General features: G+C 37.6%; 1 protein-coding gene across 2 annotated transcripts in view; it reads left to right on the forward strand.

The window, feature by feature from the left end:
- The window catches only part of LOC123974171 (interleukin-1 receptor type 1-like), a 20,920-nt gene extending 1,257 nt beyond the window's left edge, over positions 1–19,663 (forward strand). The window contains exons 2-12 of one of the 2 annotated variants that reach the window (XM_046054661.1): positions 1,302–1,377; positions 6,115–6,325; positions 7,694–7,862; positions 10,485–10,659; positions 11,922–11,993; positions 12,940–13,066; positions 13,420–13,559; positions 14,281–14,421; positions 14,684–14,848; positions 17,030–17,230; positions 18,700–19,663. In XM_046054661.1, the coding sequence (XP_045910617.1) occupies positions 1,302–1,377; positions 6,115–6,325; positions 7,694–7,862; positions 10,485–10,659; positions 11,922–11,993; positions 12,940–13,066; positions 13,420–13,559; positions 14,281–14,421; positions 14,684–14,848; positions 17,030–17,230; positions 18,700–18,881 (1,659 nt within the window). In that variant the 3' untranslated portion in view covers positions 18,882–19,663. The remainder of the gene's footprint in view (positions 1–1,301; positions 1,378–6,114; positions 6,326–7,693; positions 7,863–10,484; positions 10,660–11,921; positions 11,994–12,939; positions 13,067–13,419; positions 13,560–14,280; positions 14,422–14,683; positions 14,849–17,029; positions 17,231–18,699) is intronic. The other variant, XM_046054662.1, reaches the window with a different exon arrangement.
- Positions 19,664–20,592: the final 929 nt, after the last annotated feature.

The raw sequence follows: 20,592 nt of genomic DNA on the forward strand, positions 1-20,592 counted from the left end.
GTTTTTAAATCCAGTGGATTGATTGTTGCCATAATCCTTCTAATGACAAGTTGTTGTTTTTTTATGGTCAGCAGTTTCAATATAGATAGTTTAAGTGAGTCTCTTTACTGACATGTATATTCTGTATAAGGAAAAGTAGTAGAAGCTGAGCTGCTTTTGACAGAAGTTACAGTAGCATGTACAACATTGTCTAGTTTATAACATAGTCAGCCTACTTAGACAAGTCTTCCTGGGTTTAAATAATTATGGCCCATAGAATAATGAACAGATAGGCAATATTCTTCCATAGATTCTTACGGGAAGACACGATGATACTAGTTGCTGCGACGGATACAGACACATCAATGTGCTGAACGGAGTTCTTGTTGGCTGGCTCACCTATATCATCGGAACTAAACCAAGGTTACTCCCAAACAGGGGAAGAGACATTTTTCTTGCCCGTATCAGTTTTATAGAAACATTAAATAGTTTTTTTGGACAGTACCCTGGTATACAGTTATACTGCCCAAGCCTTGTATCACTTTGATAAAAAAAAAAAAAAGGGACAAGTGTCGCAAATTAACCTGGCTAACTAGGCTAAAAATGCTCTGATATGTTAGTCAAGTGAATATTCTGGGGAAGAATAACAAAAGATCTCATTAAAAGCCTGTCAAGTATTCCTTTATAATCTATTAACCATTAAATAAGTGCTACCTTTTCCAGTATTTAATAAGAAATTCATTGGTGCTGTAAAAACCATGTATCAGCATAAGGATATTGGTTTCCAAATATTACATGATAGTGATTTACTGAAAGGTATAGTAAAAAAACAAAAAAAAATAAACATACAGTTGATTTACTGTAGGCTATTAACTTAATTGTAATTTTGTCCAGGATACAACAATATCTGAGTAAAACTCAAAGCCATAGAATACCAATCTGAAAAGTTAGAACGAAAGTACTATATGGATGATAATACAGTTGAATCAGTTCATTTACATAGAAAGAGAGAGACCAATATTGAGAGAGAGAGAGAGAGAGAGAGAGAGAGCGTGCTCGCTTTAATATCTGACATTTTCCAAATAAACACAGATCAGTGGAACTTCCTGGGACTTTACTGGGAGTGTTGCAGCCCTGCCTTCCTTGTGTTAACTGTTGCATGTCTCACTTCCCTTTACTGGAAGCTCTTCACACAATTCAGCCGTCAGGAAATGGGTCAAGAAACTTTTCTTATTGCAGAGAGTCAGTGTGGCTGAGGACATGAGCCATGTCTGAGAAATCACATGGGACTTGATTGAAATGTAACTTATCTTTTCTCACAGACAAGGACCATGGCAGCAGCAGACTGGGTCTTCTTGCTGTCTGCACTGCTATCTCTGGCATTCACAGTGGAGCATAGTGAGTACTGATCATTACAATTCTTCTGAGCCCTTACGGTCTAAGGAAAGCTTCTGCCATTAGGAATCATTTCTAAAACCAGGTTAGCCGCTTTGCAGGAAATTTATACAAAGCTTTTGTCCAACTGTTTATTTGAATTATTTGCTGACTCATGGAGCAGCATTTTCAGTTCCATCATTAAGATGGCCTTGGTTAACCCAACACAACCAACATAATTAAAAGCTGATTTTAGATATATAAAGTTCATAAGACAGGGCCATATCTGTTAAATATTAAACAAAAAGTTACAATGCAGGGCTTGTGTTGAAACCCTACCTTTCCTGTTTACAAACTGTTTAACAGACAATTGAGGAACCTTCTTGAGCATTACTTGTTAGGAGTTTCCTTCACCCAGTAAATATTAACTGAAGGAGCTTTTAATCCAAGTATAGAGCAAACCAAACCTTAATGAGGTTGAGGCTGCTTCAGCAATCCAACATCAGTCAGTGATGATGTATTAGCCGGGTAGATTATTTATTTCTAGTAGCTTAATTCTACTTCATTCTCTACCTTCTTTTAGTGTTTACTCACTTATTGAATTGAATCGTCTTCTGGGTTTTTCCACCTGTGATCCTGCTTCGGCAGCAGGTGTGTAGGAGGCTTGTTAATGATGTAGCCTAACGAAACGAGACCAACACAGTAGCCAACGAATGACATTTTCACTAGTGTGTTCACTGTTGCTTTACCTGGTCCGTGCTTGTAAAATATTCAGTGTCCACGTCTTGTAACATAATATATAACAACTCTGTGTTTTTTTGCAAATGCTTGGGCGGCCAGCCCAAGTAAAGTCTATGTGGGAAACACTGCTACATCATTCTCATGCAGACTGCAGCTTTAAGTTGCAAAGGTTATGGGTTCTTTCCACCTGCCTCCTATGTCAATTAAATAGGTCAAAGACAGAAAACATTTACTCACTTATGGTCTCCAGGAAGTCCCTTACTTAAAAGACATCAGCATTGCAACACAAAATAAGTAGTTCACTCATTGTGAAGGTACCCACAATAACCCAGCTTTACATGGGAAGATGTATTAAAAAAAAAAAATAAATGTGTGTCCAACTATAGTAGCTTACTGCAGCTTGGTGAAGTTTTCTTACAGTGAGAGTGGAGAGATATTTAGAAGCTGCATTTCTCTAACATACTATGTGGTACTACAGCTAGAAGCAGGGAACATTTAACAAACTCTCCTTGTTGCTGTAATAAAGGACTCCCAGACATCCATTACATATGAGTCAGCTAAAGACTTGACAAGCTGTGTTACCAGCCATAAGCTTATATAATCAAAATTCTCCTGTTTTCTCCTAGGAATTGAAGTTATAAAACAAAACAGCCACATGAGCAAAGCGGTATCTTTCTTAGCGACCTAGTTTGTCACCACCATTATGCAAGGTGACTCCCCACCATTGCTGATCAATATCCACTGGGCTGACTGTGTTGATGTTTTTATATTCACTGGTATATTCTGCAGTTACATCACTAAGTCACTAATTTTGGAGAAAATGCAAAAGTTATTTAATAGTCAGTGTTTTATTATGAATATTGAACTGAGTAGACCACAGGAAGAATAGCTAATGTGTATGCTGGTACTAATGGGGATCCTAATAAAAGATTTTCCATTAAAGAAAAGTTATAAAAATGTTTATATGCTATCAATTATGGTTAGAAAATGCCAATTAGTATACCTATTCTCTACTAGACATATCTACAACACAATACATACACCAAAGCTGCAACAATTTAACAATTTGTTGTCAACCATTTTGATAATCTATTTGAATATTTTAATTATGAACATTTTCTGGTTTCTTTGCCTCTGTGACAGTAAACTAAACGATTATCTTTGGGTTGTGGACAAAACAAGACATTTGAGAACATCATCTTGTGCTTTGGGAAATGCTGATCAAAATCTTTTACCATTTTCTGACATTTTATAGACCAAACAACTAATTGATTAATCGAAAAAAATAATCAACAGATTAATCAACAATGAAAATAATGGTTAGTGGCAGCCCTATCATAGAACATGTTTGACATAATGCCACTTACTTCTTTACAATCTGTTCATAATGTTAGTTTTTTTATGTTGGGCTATGAATGGGCTCAAATGTGCAAAAAATATAAATAGTAATTCATATGCAACACACATAGCTTACATACATGCAACTTAAATAGCTTTATAGTAGCAGCCTATAAGACAACCCACCCCCACACATTACTATATAGATTACTGACAAACTCACGGAGAAACACACAACCACCAGCATATCTAATATCCAGATCTAGATCTACATAGTTATTATCATCATCATCAACCACAGAGTACAAAGAGGCATGTGGGCATGACACACAGTACATTGCGCAGAGGCAAAGCGTCATTCATAAGTAACCTGTATGTGTCAACTCAGGATTTGCTCAGTAAATGTAATCAGTTGCAGGGAAACACAAGCACCAGGAGGACACAGATGAACTTGATTTATACACACCAGTAAATCATCCACCATGCTGTACATCTGTAAATGACAAAATGCTGTCATTTCCAATCCAAATCCATCAGTCTGCCACATCTATCCAAACTGAATTACACAATGGCCTTCAAATCTTTTTTCTTTAATTTCCAAGGTAAACAATCAAAGCATTACAAGGATACTCTGTAAACTGAAGGGGGGAAAAAACACTGGGGAGTGACAAAGAAACATGGCACTAAATAAAATGAAAACTTAGCTAGTGCATGTGTGTGCGAGTTTGAATATGACAACTGTCAAGCTATAGTAATGGATACCAAACACATGCTCAAAACATAAATCAAAGGAAAGGAAGGATGCGATCAACAATACATAAGCACACAAATAAAACTTCCAAGCTGGGCATACACTGTAAGTTAACAAACAACCACACAACCAACCAAGCTAGAAATAAACATGGGCAGGTGGCAACAGAGTCAACTGTCATACCTTGTCTTTGTTCTTTGCCCTCCTCTGTGCAGAAGAATACGCCGCAGTACTAAATCCCAGGGCTCCTCTTGATTTTTTTTGGACAACTAATTCCCAACTTGGAAAACCTACATTCACAAGTATGCACAAAGTACTTAAAAGGTAGCAACTAAGTTATCATCAATACCAGCTAACGTTAGGCATCCTAGTCCCTGAATTAAGCTAACGTTTCTCCCACCGTCTCGCTGTTTTCATTCCGAAATGTCCTCTCTTATTATTTTCGATTACTTTACTGTAGTGGTCGTGTCTTTCTTCGTTTGATTCCTTTTTTCTAAAGTCTGTAGGCTAGCATGTTTCCTTTCCACCAACTTGTTTTGGCTAGTCGTCATGTTACGGTCATGGTTCAGTTAACGTTAGCCCGCCACCTGAATCTCATGCGGCGTTCACGTGAAACCAAATATACAATCATCCAACCCCGCTTAACCTACAGGGAATTTTAGATAGCTATGCTAACTTCATGTTGGTTAAAGATGTACAGAAATGCCAACTGTAAATGAAGCCTAGTATTAACACTAATACAACCCATGCAGCTATTAACTATCTATATATTATGTCATACTGTAGCCTATATCTGCCCTTGATCGAACTTTATAGGTGAAGATGAAAACCATATTATAATCACACTTATTACTCCCAGATGCAAATTTTGTGTTTTCCTACTCTGCCACTTTCATTTAAATCACAGTTTCCAGGGTTGACGGTCTGTGCTGTACACAATTGTAGTTCAAAATTGGGATTAAACAGATGTGCTACTGAACAGTCATTTCACTCAACCTTTTTAAAGTGTGGGTAGTGAATGCTGCTTTCACTGTTAACATTCATTATGAGATTTTGGCTACGCATCCTTCATTTCCTGCCTTTGCTGTAATGCCTCAAGTTTTTGTCTTTCTTGTTTTTTAAAAAACATCATGAATGTCCTCACACCTGTTCTGTAGCCTACATGATGATTCATATTCAAACTTTTCGGGGGAGAAAACTGATTATCCTCCACTAGGCTCAACTCTGTTGTTGTAACCGGTCTTGGACATAAAAGTGAGCCTTTTCTCATCTGTCTCACGTCATCAAGGCTTGCATGACTTCAAAGCAGCTTCTTCCCCAGGCTGTAATGACTTTTGTCCACCCATCTAGTGTGTTAATGTTTGTTTTTGTGAGTAGCATAAAAAAGTCATTGTGTCCCAATTTCTTTCATATTGTCAACTTCTTGTCAAAGTACTTTTTGTAGGTAGAAAAATGTGGAAATATTGAATGTTTTTGTATCACTGCATATGAAATATTATCTAGTCTTCTGCAATTGGTGTCATAACATTACATTCATAGCTTTCACTTTTATCCAAAGCGACTTACAATTGCTATATATGTCAGAGGTTGCCTCTGGAGCAACAATGTGTCTTGCTCAGGGACACATTGGTGTGACACATTACTTTTTCGAACCCCAGTCTCCCACACCAAATGCATGTGTCTTATCGCCACCCCATGTTCTCTGATATTAGTAAATTAGTCAGGAAATGTTGTATTTCAAAAGTTATGAGAGAAGTTATGTCTTTACAACTGGCTACATTGTGGTGCTGTGAATGAATGGAATCAAATCCTATTAAGGGTTATTTTACACTTCTTCTGCACAGTGTTTATTGATGCCACTTTGCCAACACGAAATTACATATAACCCATGACATTAAATGACTGGTCTCCCTTTGTACGGTCACATCCAGACCACAGAAGGGAGATAGATACCTACCATGTGAGTGTTGGCCACCTCTTCCTGCTGAGGTGCCACATTGCTGACTCTCACACCAACTTGACCTGGAGAAGAGTTGGGAAGCACAATCTGAGCCTGCCCACTGGAGTTGAAGTCAGGGACGGGTTACTGTGGTTTCTACCTGTCCAGATGTCTCATCATGGATCCTACACCTGTGAAAAAAGGTAAAGAAACTCCTGTATGACTGTTACACCCGCCTTAGGGAAAACACGAGCATAGCATAAAAATGTCTTCCCGCTTTGCCCACATCCAGGAATGACCAGTGCCACAGCTGATGCTGTCCAGAACAGAGATAGATTTATTCAACAGTTTGGGAAGCAGAGACGTCAGGGAGAGCATGGCCAAAACAACTTAGCTAAACATACCAAAGAACAGAAGAAAATACTGGCTGCTGACCTACCTCCCTAAACATAAACAGAAGAAAATAGGTCTAAAAGGCTTCTCCCCCGTAAGGGGTTTTCCAGGAACACAGTTTAGAGGTTTTCTAACATTCTATGCAAATCTTGATTCAACACTAGCAGAACTCAGCAGTAACTAAACAGCTGAGCTCAGCACACTTCAATTGGGTGGCAGGAAAAATGAGGAGACCTCAAGGCATTGGCGGTTGTCCTTTTAAAGTAGGTGGCATCAGTCTCCAGTCCAATCAGTAGTCCATCACCTGCAAGTCAACAAACTGGGAAACACAGAACAGCACCACTCTAGGGCAGGGAGGGTGAACAGCAGAGAAAATACTCTCAGTTACACTCGCACCCAAATATGACTCAGAGTCACAACAGGGACTTTTGACTGCACTTGATCCTGAAAGTTATTTTGGGAAGTACAGAGAGGTCCACCCAAATTATATTAATGACCGTAAGTTAAAACAGGGAAACACCTCACTGTATAATGCAATTCAGTTCAACTACACATCCTCCAAGATGATCATAAAGTTAGGTCAGCACTCAAAATTGACCATTACAGTCTTCATGAACGGAAGATTTATTGCAGGACTGTTGTATTATACTGCATTAGTTTGTGGCTCGGTGTGCCTAATAAAGTCTATTTTAACATTTACAAATCATGATTGAATAGTTTAGTTTCAATGTCCACCTTTAGCAGAAACACATTTAAAGCGGGGCTTCTTTTATCCCACTTCCAAATGTAATATTTACCCTGTAAAATGATAAAATTGATCAAATCTAGCAAGTGAGCATTTTTGTGAAAGAAAATATATGGATATATAAGTGGATGTACATTGTCAACTTTATATTTTTATCTATTTCTGTAAAAACTAAAATGCACTGATATATAGTGTGTGTATATATGTACTGGACGTACACTGTAGAAAAACTGAAAAAGGTGAACTGTATGTAGGAATAATTGGGATTGTAAGAATAATAAACAATTAAAAATCACCAACTACTTCCCCTTAGAGGTCATCGTAGTTTTTGTTTTGTTTTTCAAATCAAATAAACAAGATCTATACAAGGTCATGTTACTGGAATTCAAGTGGGTCTGAGTAGCTGTCTCACTCTTTATCTCCTTCTCTTTAGCGACAAGACTAGATTATTGCAGATGAGGTTTGGGGTGTCAGTGTCCAGTGAAGAGTGTCCAGATCCACCTGAGATCATATCCATCACCCAGGGAGTCAGTGGAGGCCTTCCTTGCAAACAGAGGGAGATCTTCAGACTGAATAACACAAGGAACATACGATGGATGAAGGTATTCACTACTCCATGACGTTCATGTGCTGTTTTCACTGCATTTGTGTGGCTTTCTCTATGTCTTTTTGCTTTATTTAGCTCCTAATTTAGCTTGTTTTAAGTACAAAGAAAGCGCACTGTTCATTCATACCAGGTTGCATCTTAAAAAGCTGATGGTTGTCATCATACAAATAACAGACAGCAATGCACTGAATCAATTGTCAGTTATATATTCTATATTAAGCTGATGGAAACAAATGTGATGAATGTTCAGAAACAATCAGTGAAAGCATGGAAATGAATAGAGCAGAAATTACTTATACCCAGACTAGTTTATATAATTTCCAGGGATTGAAAATGTATTCCCTATATCAGAGTTTTTGTTCTGTGATTTCTGTGCGATGTCCTGTACATTGTAGTGTGCTAAATCCAACACTGCTCCCTCCTGTACACATCAGGAACATATGAAAGTTAGCTAAGTAAAGGTTGCATAAAATGTCTGCCCTATCAGCTGATGTTGACATTAGTTTCTATGGTTCTGCTGTTGCTGTAGTTACAGTACATATTTGGGCCTAGATGGGGTTCATGCAGTCTGTTACAAATAGAGGGTATGCGCATGATGTCAGAGAACGCAGTTACACTCACTGAGTGGCAGAAAGACAAGCAGCAGTGTTAGCTTGAATCAGCTAAAACACAAACAACACATCTAAAATGGGAAAGAGCTGGATCACTGGTTCTTTGGTAAGCAGTAAGCAGAGGTTTTATTTGTAGAGCAACATCTTATACAAAATTAAATAATAAAGTAATTAAAATAATAAACAATACAACCAAAAACAAACAAATTCAAAATCACTATGGGAGAGAACATTGGTGCAAACCTCAAAGGTCTGGGTATCTCTGGATAATCCGTAAATCCTTTGTAATACAAAAACGAAAAACCAAATAACCGTTTTTGGTGTCAGAATCAAAAAACGAAAAAACAATTAAAAACGGCCCGTTTTTCGTTTTTGACGATTCATTTTATTGTTATTTCTTTTTGAACAAAGAATGAAGAGAGTCTGAACTTCAGTCAATTTGTTTTTCGTTATAAACCAAAAACGGAAGTCACGTGGTCTATTCCTTTTTTGGAAGGGATAGTAACCAGTAAAACCTTCAAAATAAAAGTAGCCCATGTACCATGTAGTTAGAAAGGTGATTATAGACTAAAACTAAATTAAGGTAAAACTAAAGTAGATAAAAAATAATAATAACAACAACTCTGGCTGTTGGGGAGAATTAAACATTTGTAAGACCATTGGTAACTTCAGATTAAGACAATTTAACTAATGTTATATAGCTTAGGATAGTAGTTAGCCTATTTATTTAGGTTTATATTATTTAATTCATATTTTAGTTTCCTAACATATTTATAGGACGCCTTGCTATGTGGTAGCTCAACCAGCAGAGGTCACTCTACCCCTTTCTGTGTAAGAGTCCTTCTGTGGTGCCAATAGGCAATAAGGGTTTGACCTTTTGACTTGTGTTTATATCAAAGAGAAGGCTGGCACTGCTACCAAAGGAAGCTGATCACCGAGTTTGAAGGGTGTGCAAAACATCACCTGCCTTCCAGCTGCTCTTTCTATGGCACTATAGCTGTTAAAAACTCTCAGCTTCCACCATCTACTGTTATGTGTTATGTGTCAAAACAAAACTCTTCCAAAACAAATCTGTGGAGTTGTAAACTTTTTATTTTCCTTTGCAATTTTTGCCAGTATAAAATACTTATGTTTGTTGAGCAGAGTAAATATTTTTAATGCAGCCTGTAGTTCTAAGTTATGTAGACATACCTTTGTGTGAAACCTGGTGAGCATTACTGAGAGTCAAAAATGATCTCTAGCTCTGGTCTTTCAGATCTTTTAATGCTTTTTTGAGTTTAATTCTGTTTGATGAACCACCAGGGAAAGGCCGTGCTCTGTACTGTTCGTACTTGTGTAAAGTAAAATAAAAGTGAAGTTGAGTCATTTAGTTTTTCTCCCTGGTACTCATCTCAGGGCCTCCCAGATTTTCCCCAATACCTGGAGGATGTGAGCCTGTGCAGGGTTTAAGGACAGATGATAGTAGCAAAGATGGCCCCATCACCTACCATCACCCTCTCTTCAAATAAATGCTGGACTGTCAGGACAAAGCAGCACACCACTCCTGCCTCCAGCCCCATAAAAATGGCCCTGTTTCACTTTCAGATATTTACTTCATGATTTATAGTAACCACACCTTGTAACTGTGGCACCGTTTTTGTAAATAAGGATGATGTCAACTTATGTCTTAATACACATTATATACAGTAGGCTAGTATGTACAATAGTGAAGCAGGGCTCTGCAGTGCAACTCTTTCACTCACATATACCCATAAATGATTTACAAGCACAGTGGGTTAGTGAAGACTAAAACCTACTGTAAATAATGTTATGGTTATATTATACCAATAGTCATTTATACTAGTTCCTCCTCCAGATTGTGGTCAGAGTGAGCTATTTTTAAAGATTTATGTCTTCAGAAGCAATGAATTTGTTTGGAGCACTAAAGGCGTACTGATAAATAACGTCCGTTCTTTTCGTCATGCTGTAAAACAAAACAAAAAACTAAAAAATTACAATGTGTGTAGGACTGCCACCCAGTGGAGCAGCAAGGGGAGCCCATCTCTGTGGATAAGAATGGCTTCATGAGACTCCCTGTAGCCTCAGAGAGGGATGCTGGGAAATACACCTGCCTGGTAGACATTAGCTTGGATGGCAGGAAATACACCGCTGCACGCAGCATCCAGCTGACAATTAACAACGGTATGTACTGTAAACTTCACTTAAGCCTGAAGTGTTATCAGACTGAATCCCTAATGGAGAGTTATTTAATAACTACTACTACTACTACTACAATTGCAAGCAGTTATAAGCGGGGTCCAAGCCCCCCTGGCCCCGCGGAGGGCGCGTGGAGAATAAACGACCAGAGTTTGAAATGAAAGGGACTTGCGGTTATGGAGATATAAAATGTAAGGATGTGAGTGAGAGATTTCAGCTTCGATTTTAACGCCACCTGTAAGTGGACTTGCACGAAATTATAATAATAAGGTGTCATCAGGGGCCCATGGGGAACAATTGCACCAAATTTGGTATCAATTGGACTTGTGGTTATGGAGATATAAAATGCATGTAAGTCAATGGGATTGTTTTTGAAATCTGCAATAACAGCACCACCTATGGGCATATTTGGGTGAACTTTGGTGTATGTGGTGAGGGGACCATGCTGAACAATTGGGCTGTGGTTTCATGTCAATGTGAGAACAATATTCTTGGATTAAATAGTGCCATCTACGGGCGAGTTGCTCCAAATTTGGTGTCGATCGGCCATTCAAAAGTGAACATATGCCATCATTTCCTGTTTATAGTGTTTTTCACAAATGTTTGTTAGCATATAATTGCGACATTTTTAGTGGGATCAAAATTTCCTCTACAAACTTTCATCAGCTTGGTCCAGACATTATCCGTGCCAAGTTTGGTGTGGATCGGACTTGCAGCTTCGGAGGAGTTAATTAAAATAGGTTTTTCTGTTTTTGCAATTTTTTTTTTTGACCTTGCTTATAGCGCCCCCTAGAGGTAGAAGTGTGCGGATTTTTGCGCTTGAGTTACTGTTGGGGCTGTGAAGCTACCTTATGAGTGTTGCGTCCTTAGCAGTTACCGTCTAGGCTGCAGTATGAGTTTTATGCACGGAAGAATAAAAAAACTAATAAAAATCCGAACGAAAACAATAGGGTTCCCAGCCGCTTCGCTGGTACTGGGAACCGCAATGCCTTGCATTCGCGGGTTCCCAGCCCACTCGGGCTTGGACCCCTAAATAATAGTATTAAAGTCAGATAAGCAGGGAAGTGTGGGTTGTAAAAGTGAATGAGTAACACTCTCTCTAGTCATTGTATTCCAACATAACGATACTTCCCCACAGAGATCATGTTAGTTTATTTGCCTTTTCTTATTGTAATTGGCATTAGATTGTATTATGATGTATTTTTTGGCTTTGAATCTTTTCTGTTACACTGACTATTTATCTTTAGATCTGGTAGATACAGTTGCTGCAGAGCCCGAGGTGGTGTTCCCTCAACAGGAAGTTGTCATTGTTGAAGTTGGCAAGTAACTCTATCACATATTATAACCATAAATTGTAATATTATAGTGATACACACACACACACACACACACACACACATCTGTCAGGTTTGAGTTATAATGGGCCATCTAGTTAAAATATAAATGCAGGTTTGCTTGTATCCTGTTCTTTATTTAGCCTGTATAAAATGAAAAGTTTTGTGTGACTGTATATATAAAAAAACATGCAACAGTGTTTTCTAACATAAAATTGCCTGCAGGCTAAACAGTTTATATGAAGGACTACGTCTCTGTTGGCATACTAAAACTATACATGTATGCTTGAAAAGATTCAACTGTTTTTAAGAAAGAGAACAGATAACAGTGATCTTTTTTCAGGGTTCCAGCAGAAAAAGTGTGTGGCTCTGTAAATCAAGCAAAATCAAGTGATGAATCAAAAGCAAAAATCCTCCTACCTCTTCAGTGAAAGCTGAACAGATGAGCCATATGTGATGGAAACCACTAGTTTAAACAACCACAGACGGAATGAAATGTGCTTTGTGCTTCTAGACAAAGTATGCAGTCCTTTGCCTTTCATATTCAAATCTGTCCTTACTAAAGACCTACATTGCACCAATATTGTACATACAGTTTTTTTGAACATAGTCAAAGGAAAAGCCTCTACTGATACCAACACGCAGGAATTCTGGCGCTTAATTGTTGCCTTTTACTGCCATTTGGAATAGATTAAAGTTATGGCAATAAAGGACGATGATAAATAAGGGTTTGCCATCTATGGATGGGCTTGATTTTGTCAAAGTTGATCTTTCAGGAGATATGAAGGCTTTGACATGCATGACTTTAAGACTTTTTCCAAATTGGTTTTTATAAGTTTTCACAGGAATGATTTCCACCAGACAGTGACAATTTCATCAAAACACCAGAACTGTGACAGCTGCTTTGTTTGTTCATTTCACTGATGACCAGGTACTAGAGCGGAGCTAAAGTGTTTAGCCTACATAGGCTTCAGTGACGACAATGACACTCAGATGTACTGGACTGTTAACGAAACCTACATTGAGGATCACAAGGAACTCTATGAGTCCTGGAAATAGTGAGTTTCTGCTTCCTGTCATGACATTTCAGACTATGCATGGGCAACTAGATAAAACGCTTATTGGACAATGGATTAAAACTCTGAAGTTGCCTAATCACAAAACAAACACTGCACTGCTTTAGGTTGAAGGCCATATCATTTTAGCAGATTGCAGGATCATTCAAAAACCAATAAACTGTTAAAAAAAAAAATCGTTATGCATCCTAGTTGTTAATATTGATAATGCAACTTTTGAACAAAGCAGAACAAAAGCTATAAGTTAAAAGTGTTTATGACTTTCTGGTTTGGTGATTCACTGTTTGACAGACTGGCAGAGGGATTAATTGACTGACTGGTCATGTCCTTTTTAGTACTCACAACAGAGGCAGAGTGTATGGTCTGTCCACTCTGTCCATCTCCAAAGTTCTTCGTCAGTTCCTGAATGTCCCCATTCATTGCATAATAGAGAACCTAGCTGGAATGAACGTCGGCTTGGTGTGGCTTCAAGAAGGTATTTTCTTCTCTTTTCATTCTGGATCTAATTTTACCAAACAATGCAGTTTGCTTCGTTTAACTTTTAACTATGAGCAGGTACACACTGTAACTAGGATGTAAATGTTGTAAGTACTAACTCTGAAAACTAGTGAAATGAATCTCATCACAAATCATATAATTATAAAATAAATAAAAGTATATAGCATGAAAAGAAAAAGACTTACCTACGTATCTAAGAGTCAATAAGTTAAAATCACAAAATGTTTCAGCAGTGACACATCTCTCCATCTTCCTAGCTACGCCACATGGCCAAAAGTACGAGGACACCCATATCCAAATGTGTTGTGTACGTTTGACAACTATAAGACCCTATAAACAGTTTAAAGAATACAGGCCACATGAGGGAATAACTGAAGAAACTAAAATGAGTGTGATGTGGTCCCAAACAACAAACAAACCCATTTCCTTTGTGTGACATTTTATCAATATGTGTGTCTCTACATACCTTTGAGGGTTCAATGTTGCATATATAAAGCATGGCAACTTTACTTTGTGTTTGAAATGTGATATACAAATAAACTGCTAGCTTCCTTGAAATATTTTTACAGGATGTATCATTGCTGAACATCTTACCAGAGTACTTCTTTATTCTTGTTCTTGCTTATTCTTATCTTGTATTTACTATTCTTAAACTAAATATGTAAATATTGAATTTGCCTGCCTATCCCTCTCTCCAGCTGACCGCAGTGCTCTCTACACCACTGTGGCTCTTGGGCTCACTGCCTTCCTGGCTATTCTGGCTGCTGCCTTCCTCTTCTTTAAAGTAGATCTAGTGCTGGCTTACAGGAAACTGTTGAGACATTTTCCAAAGCAACAAGGCAAGTGTTTTTATCTTTAGGAGGGCATGCTTTTCTCTGGAATTGTCTGATTGGATACTGCTAGGAACTGTCTTGTATACTTAATTGAAACAGATAAAATGAGCACAAATAGATGTCAGTGTAATGGAATGATCACTAAACAGGTTCCATGAAAAGAAAACCAACAGTAATTTGTTAAGGCAATAAAATAGTTGAAAGATGCAATAATGCTGTTCCTCAGCTCATCTGAAGCATTATAGATAAAATGCTGTCTTCTCTACAGCTCCAGATGGGAAGCTTTATGACGCCTATGTGAGCTTCCTCCATCCTGACACCATGAGTTCAGATGAGACGGCGAGTTTAGCCCTGCAGATCCTGCCTGAGGTGCTGGAGAAACAACACGGCTACTCACTGTACATCAGAGGGCGGGACGACTGCCCCGGAGAAGGTCAGGAACAGACACACACCTGGTTTATTCATTTAAAGGAGTAATAAATTTACCTTGTTGAGTTGAACAAACAGATGTTTACATCAGTGTTTCTCAGGACCTTTATGGTCAAATAAGTATGTTAAATACATTTCTCATCTCATAAAATCTATCTTCTTCATTGCGTTGGCTTCATTGCACTACCAGGACTGTAGCCAGGATTTTTGTAATTCTGAAGTCATACTGTAAATTATTATTACAATAATAACTTAGGAAATTTTGTCCGTGCCAACACATTGATAAAGGTTGGTCTAGAATACAACACAATATAAGTCACAAATACAACCAATTTTGTAATTAGTCTTTTTCAGTTCAGTTTCTTACTGCATTGAAATCACTTTCACTGTCAAACAAATTGAGCAGAGGAGCACATCTGTAGTATCTTTCAGGTTTTTCCCTAAATGTCCTCACATGTGTTCTAACACTTAAGCTCATGCAAACAAACTATAAACTAAAAGTTACGCATGGCATGAAAAATTAGTGTATAAAAACGCTTTAGCCTAATGAAGATGACCTGAACCAAACCACAACCTACCAACATGCAAGACAAAAATGTACAGTATTAATCACGTAGCTGTGCTTTTTAGAGCCAGGAGCAGTGCTTACCTAACGGGCTGTAGCCTGCTGCCCAGTTTGTGCTTTTTTTAAACTCTTGGGTGTGTGGAAGCCGGGCGGGGACGGAAATAATTCATTTTATATTTTGAGGTTGCTACACCCATAAGGAAAGAAAGTGGTGCTGGAAAATGTTAGACTTGGAAAATTACAATTCGAGCTGTTCCACAGCTATCTCTTTGGGTCTCATTTTCTTGCTGCCATGAAGTGTAGTTTTATTACATGTAAGTATCCTTATAATTGATATTCTATAGGCTTTTGTTTATAAATTATCTAGGAGGATTTGTATCATCCATATCACCAATACCAAATTTCAGTCAGGAGAGACTTCATCTGAGTGAATGAATTACTGGCATGTGCCCAATGAATATGGGAAATTTGAATAGTCTTTGGCAATTAGACCCTACCATAACATCATTATATTTAAGTGGGGAGGTGAAGTAAGTGGTATAGATTTCATCGGGACTTGTTCCACTGGTGTTGCAGCTGGAATGAAGTTACTTTTAACACAACAGCATTATTGCAATTTTCTGAGATGTAGCCCATTTGTATAGGCTAGAATTATCCCAAATGTTTTTATTTCACATGTCCAAAATACGTAACCAGGGTGGGGGTGAATAATCTGAGAAACAAATCCTACATGAAAGTTAAACATTAACAAGAATATAACTTCCCTGAAATTAAAGTTACAAAAAATCCACATCACTCTGGTGTTTTCTTCTGAATACGCCTGCCACATACGGCAAATTCTCTAAATTTCTCCTGAAATGACAAGTACTTCCTTATTGCTAAATCAGATTGAGAAGTAAGCTATAATATAATTTCTGCATGCATGCAATTGCTCTACAGGCAGGGCCATCTGTAGTGTGATGTTACAGCCTTGCAAAATGAAGTGATGTGGTTCCTTGACAAGACCATAGATAACATAAATGTTGGCTAAGACTATAATGTCAGACAATACTCAAGTTTTTTTACTTGTAGATTTTCCCCCGAAAATTTACCTCTTTAATCTTGGAAGTTTTCTCTCGGATTATTATTACTTCATATTTGTTTTCAAAATGTAAATCTAAATTAAATTCTGCAGCAGGTAAGGCTTTGAGTCCCTTATAGTTACCTGTCTTTTTGGAAACCATGTCCCTGTCACTCAGGATATATGACAGGACCCAAATGATAAAATTACTTCTTGGTATTTGGGTTAACCAACTTTTAACACTGACAAAATTAACAAAAGGGATACACTGCTTACTGTCATACATTGCCTATCATACTTTTGTCAAATTAACTGACTGGATACCTAGAAATAGAAGAAGTCTGAAATTTGCCTAAAAGCTAACGTCATGCTTTGGAAAATGTCCTGTTGTAGTTTAAATACAGATTTTATTTTAGGTAATTATCATGGTAAAAAGTCATTGGATAAGGTCAGATGTCTAGAATTTAGCTAAAAAAAAACAGGTTGTTTTCAATTGGCAGAGATAGGGTTTTACTGCACAGTGATGACTTGTTTTGTTTCCTGTGTTTAATGTCGTACAGCGGTGCATGATGCCATTGCTGCGACAGTGTACAAATGCCGCAGGCTGATAATCATCATTTCACCTGCAAAACCCTCCACTGATGACAAAACAGAGGAAGTACTCTTGCATGACAACCACTTCCAGCTGTGCTATGAGCAGAAAGTTGGCCTTCATGATGCCTTGATCCAGAATGATCCCCGAGTGATTCTGGTGGAAATTGGTGAGGACTGACTCTGCTGTGCCTCATTAGATGAGACATCTGAGAGAGTTTTTTGTAACGTCTGGCTGCTCATTAAGTCACTAGATGTTGCAAAGTGATGTCATCATGGATGCATTTTAATACATATGAAGCAGCCCTCCTCTGCTTCACGAGTGACGTGGTGGAATGTAACTAAGTACAATTACTGAAGTACTCTGCTTAAGTAAAACATTTTAAGTACTTGAGTCTTTTTTTCCCTCATACCACTTTCTAATGCTACTCAACTACAGTTCAGAGGGAAATGTTGTTACTTGTTCTTGTCTACAAAATATAAGAAAAGAGAAGCTGAAATGATTAATCAATTACTGAATTAGTCCACTGACAGGAAATTGTTTCATTTTTCATGCAGAAACATATCATGGTTCCAGCTTCACAGCTGTTTTATTTTATTTCACCTTCATTTAACTGTGTGATGATTGGCAGCTTTTCCTTTTAATTATTATAATAATATGAAGGTTTGACAAAAAAAAAAAAAAGCATAGTGAAAGTGTCACTTTGGGCTCTGTGTAATTGTGATGTCATTTCTCACTATTTTCAGAGTTTTTACAAACCATGCATCAATTGATTGATAGAGAAAATAATCAGCAGATTAACCCCTAATGAAGATAATCACTACACAAAATAGTTAAAAAATAGTTCCATCTCAATCAACTGCAGAAGTTAAATCCTGCTTTTAAATGAATGCATGAGTAAGGGTAATCTAATAATATACAGTACATAATAGTCACTGGGACCATTTTTCTGCATTAAGTACTTTTACTTTTAATACTTTAAGTACATTTTCCTGATTATACCTACATACGTTTACTTAAATAAAAAAGTATTTTTACAGTGTGGTATTAGTACTTAAAGCTGGGATAGGCCATTTTTTCATGAAGCATTTTTGTAATATTTGCAAAAATTCTCTTTGCATCCCGATAGCAATCAATAAATCAATAGCTCACAAAAATGACAAAAAAATCTGTTATCTGTGGCTGTTGCAGGACTGTTCATAAGCACGGCCTTGGCTGGCCTGCCTACCTGGGTGCACTTTGCCCGTGCACTCACTGCAAGTGAAAATGTGTTTTGAGGGAGTTTCACTTATATTTTAACCAATCCAGCTTTCTACTGTTTCCAGTCTTAAACTAAGCTAACTGAATGCTCATGAAAGCAAATAAATGGTTTTACAAAAATGTTAAGAATATCAAAGTTTCAACTCCTATTTTTCAACCATCTACCAATTTTGTTATATGGTGAGTAATGACCCACATTGGACTGCAAATGTGGGTATTGTTAAAATACTCAGCTACTGCAAGAGCCAGGAGCTCTGAAAAGTGTACCTGGGATTGGGATTGTTAACTTTTTTACCTAAGTATTGATAAAATAACAATGTCAATACATTAAGCATGTTTATTTGAATGTCCAGTCAACATTTTATTCTATTCTACCAGATGGTCCGGTGGATTACAGTTGTCTGCCTGAGTCTCTGCGCTATATCAAGAGGAAACAAGGAGCTCTGGAGTGGAAGAAACCCTCCCTTGGAGCCCAAAAACTCACCAAATTGCGCTCAAACAGAAACTTCTGGAAGAATCTCAGATATCAAATGCCCTCTGTGCCTACAGGGAAACTCTAGACTATTGTGTAGACCAGGTGAAAAATATTTTTTTCCTAAAGATGGGATCCAACATAGATGTTATGTTTATTACATCAGGACCATCGGGTCTGTTTCCTGGAAACACTGTCATTCACCTGAATTGTGTGGTGATAACTGTCAACAAACAGAACTGGTTGCTTGGTTGCAGAAGAGACCTCTCCGGGATTTTTTGCTGATACAAAACAAGAATACTTTACAAATGATAAAGCTTTGTTCCACAGACTACAGACTTTCATCACAGGCTCTTACATGTTTGCTCTTCAGAAAGGGGGTTGCCTATAATTTTCTTATTAAGAATTGCAGCCCATTTACACTGTGGTTTGTCATTTATATTTAAGGCTGTGGTGGTTTGGTAATTCCAGTGGTCAATATTTGATTTTAGTATGTCCTTTTAGTAAGGTTTATTGTGACAACACCCTAATGTGCAGGTCATCTATGTTGTTGTTTGCACCTCCTCGGAGGGAAAGGTTTTTTAAGACTAAATAGTTATAAAATGTACTTGAAATAATATTTAGATTTCTATTGTTAAGACTGCTGTGTTGTATATTGATGTGATTGCTGAGGATTGCTCGACAGAGTGCTAAACATTTATTGTCCTTACCTAGAAAGTAACCTGTATTTATGTGACCTTTTTGTTGTACTGTAAGATGCTATGAGAAGGAGTATCATCCCTGATAAGTGTGTGACCTTACTTTCATTGAAGTCCTTGTGAGGGAGATGTGTTGCTCATGTGAGCAATGATTAAAGATACTATGATTACAGTTAGGTATTGTTTAAATTGTGTCCATTCTAAGCTTATTGATGCTGGGTTTTTATCAAACCCTGGTTCTGATTCCTGGAATACACTATAATTTAAGTAGGGGAAAAAAACATGTTAAAGGCAAAACACAAATTTATTTTCAGCAGATATATGCTACTATGAACATAACTTTCTCATTACTGATGTGTTTTGTGATTATTTTTGCTCAAAAAGGCAAAATAAGTTTTGAATACCACTATTGACAACTAGAGTATGACAACTTGCCTGGGGCAAAAGAATAAGCCCTTAAGATTACTAGTCATCAAGCAAATTAGTTTAATGGTTGCCATAATAACTGACACATACTTTCATTAATCCTGGTTACTGGAGCTTGTTATTAAACATCCAGGAATTTCCAATGTTGTAATCCAGTGGTTCTGAAACTTTTTCTGTCACACCCCTCTTCAGAAGCCTAAATAAGTTCATGCACCGCAGAAAAAGTGGGTTACATTTTTATCAATCATTAACCATACAGACTATTGAAATAAATAACATTCTGTAGCGCAAAATAGCCTTGCTAGCATGAAAGCCCTTTAGTTTGTCACCAAATGAATCATGTTCATGCAACTTTAGGTCCATTCAACATCCAGAACCCCCCTGAACTCCTGACCTGGGGGCCCGTCCTCTGGTTTGAGATTTACTGGACTAATCCAACTTTGTGGACTCTCAATTCATATGAGCTAAATGGTGTTTGGGAAGCTGGCGAGTTCAACACTAATGGGAAAATGCCTTCCAAAGGCCAACATAACCAACATGTCGTGTTATTTTTCATGCCAGAGTGCAGTGTAGCATGAGAATTACTTTTGTGTCATTTTTTAGCCCACAACCAGATGAGAATCTGTCATGGGGTGGGACCTTTCCATGGCATCATTTACATTAATGAACATGTGC

This window comes from Micropterus dolomieu, linkage group LG07, assembly GCF_021292245.1.
Source record: "Micropterus dolomieu isolate WLL.071019.BEF.003 ecotype Adirondacks linkage group LG07, ASM2129224v1, whole genome shotgun sequence".
Classification (NCBI taxonomy): Eukaryota; Metazoa; Chordata; class Actinopteri; order Centrarchiformes; family Centrarchidae; genus Micropterus; species Micropterus dolomieu.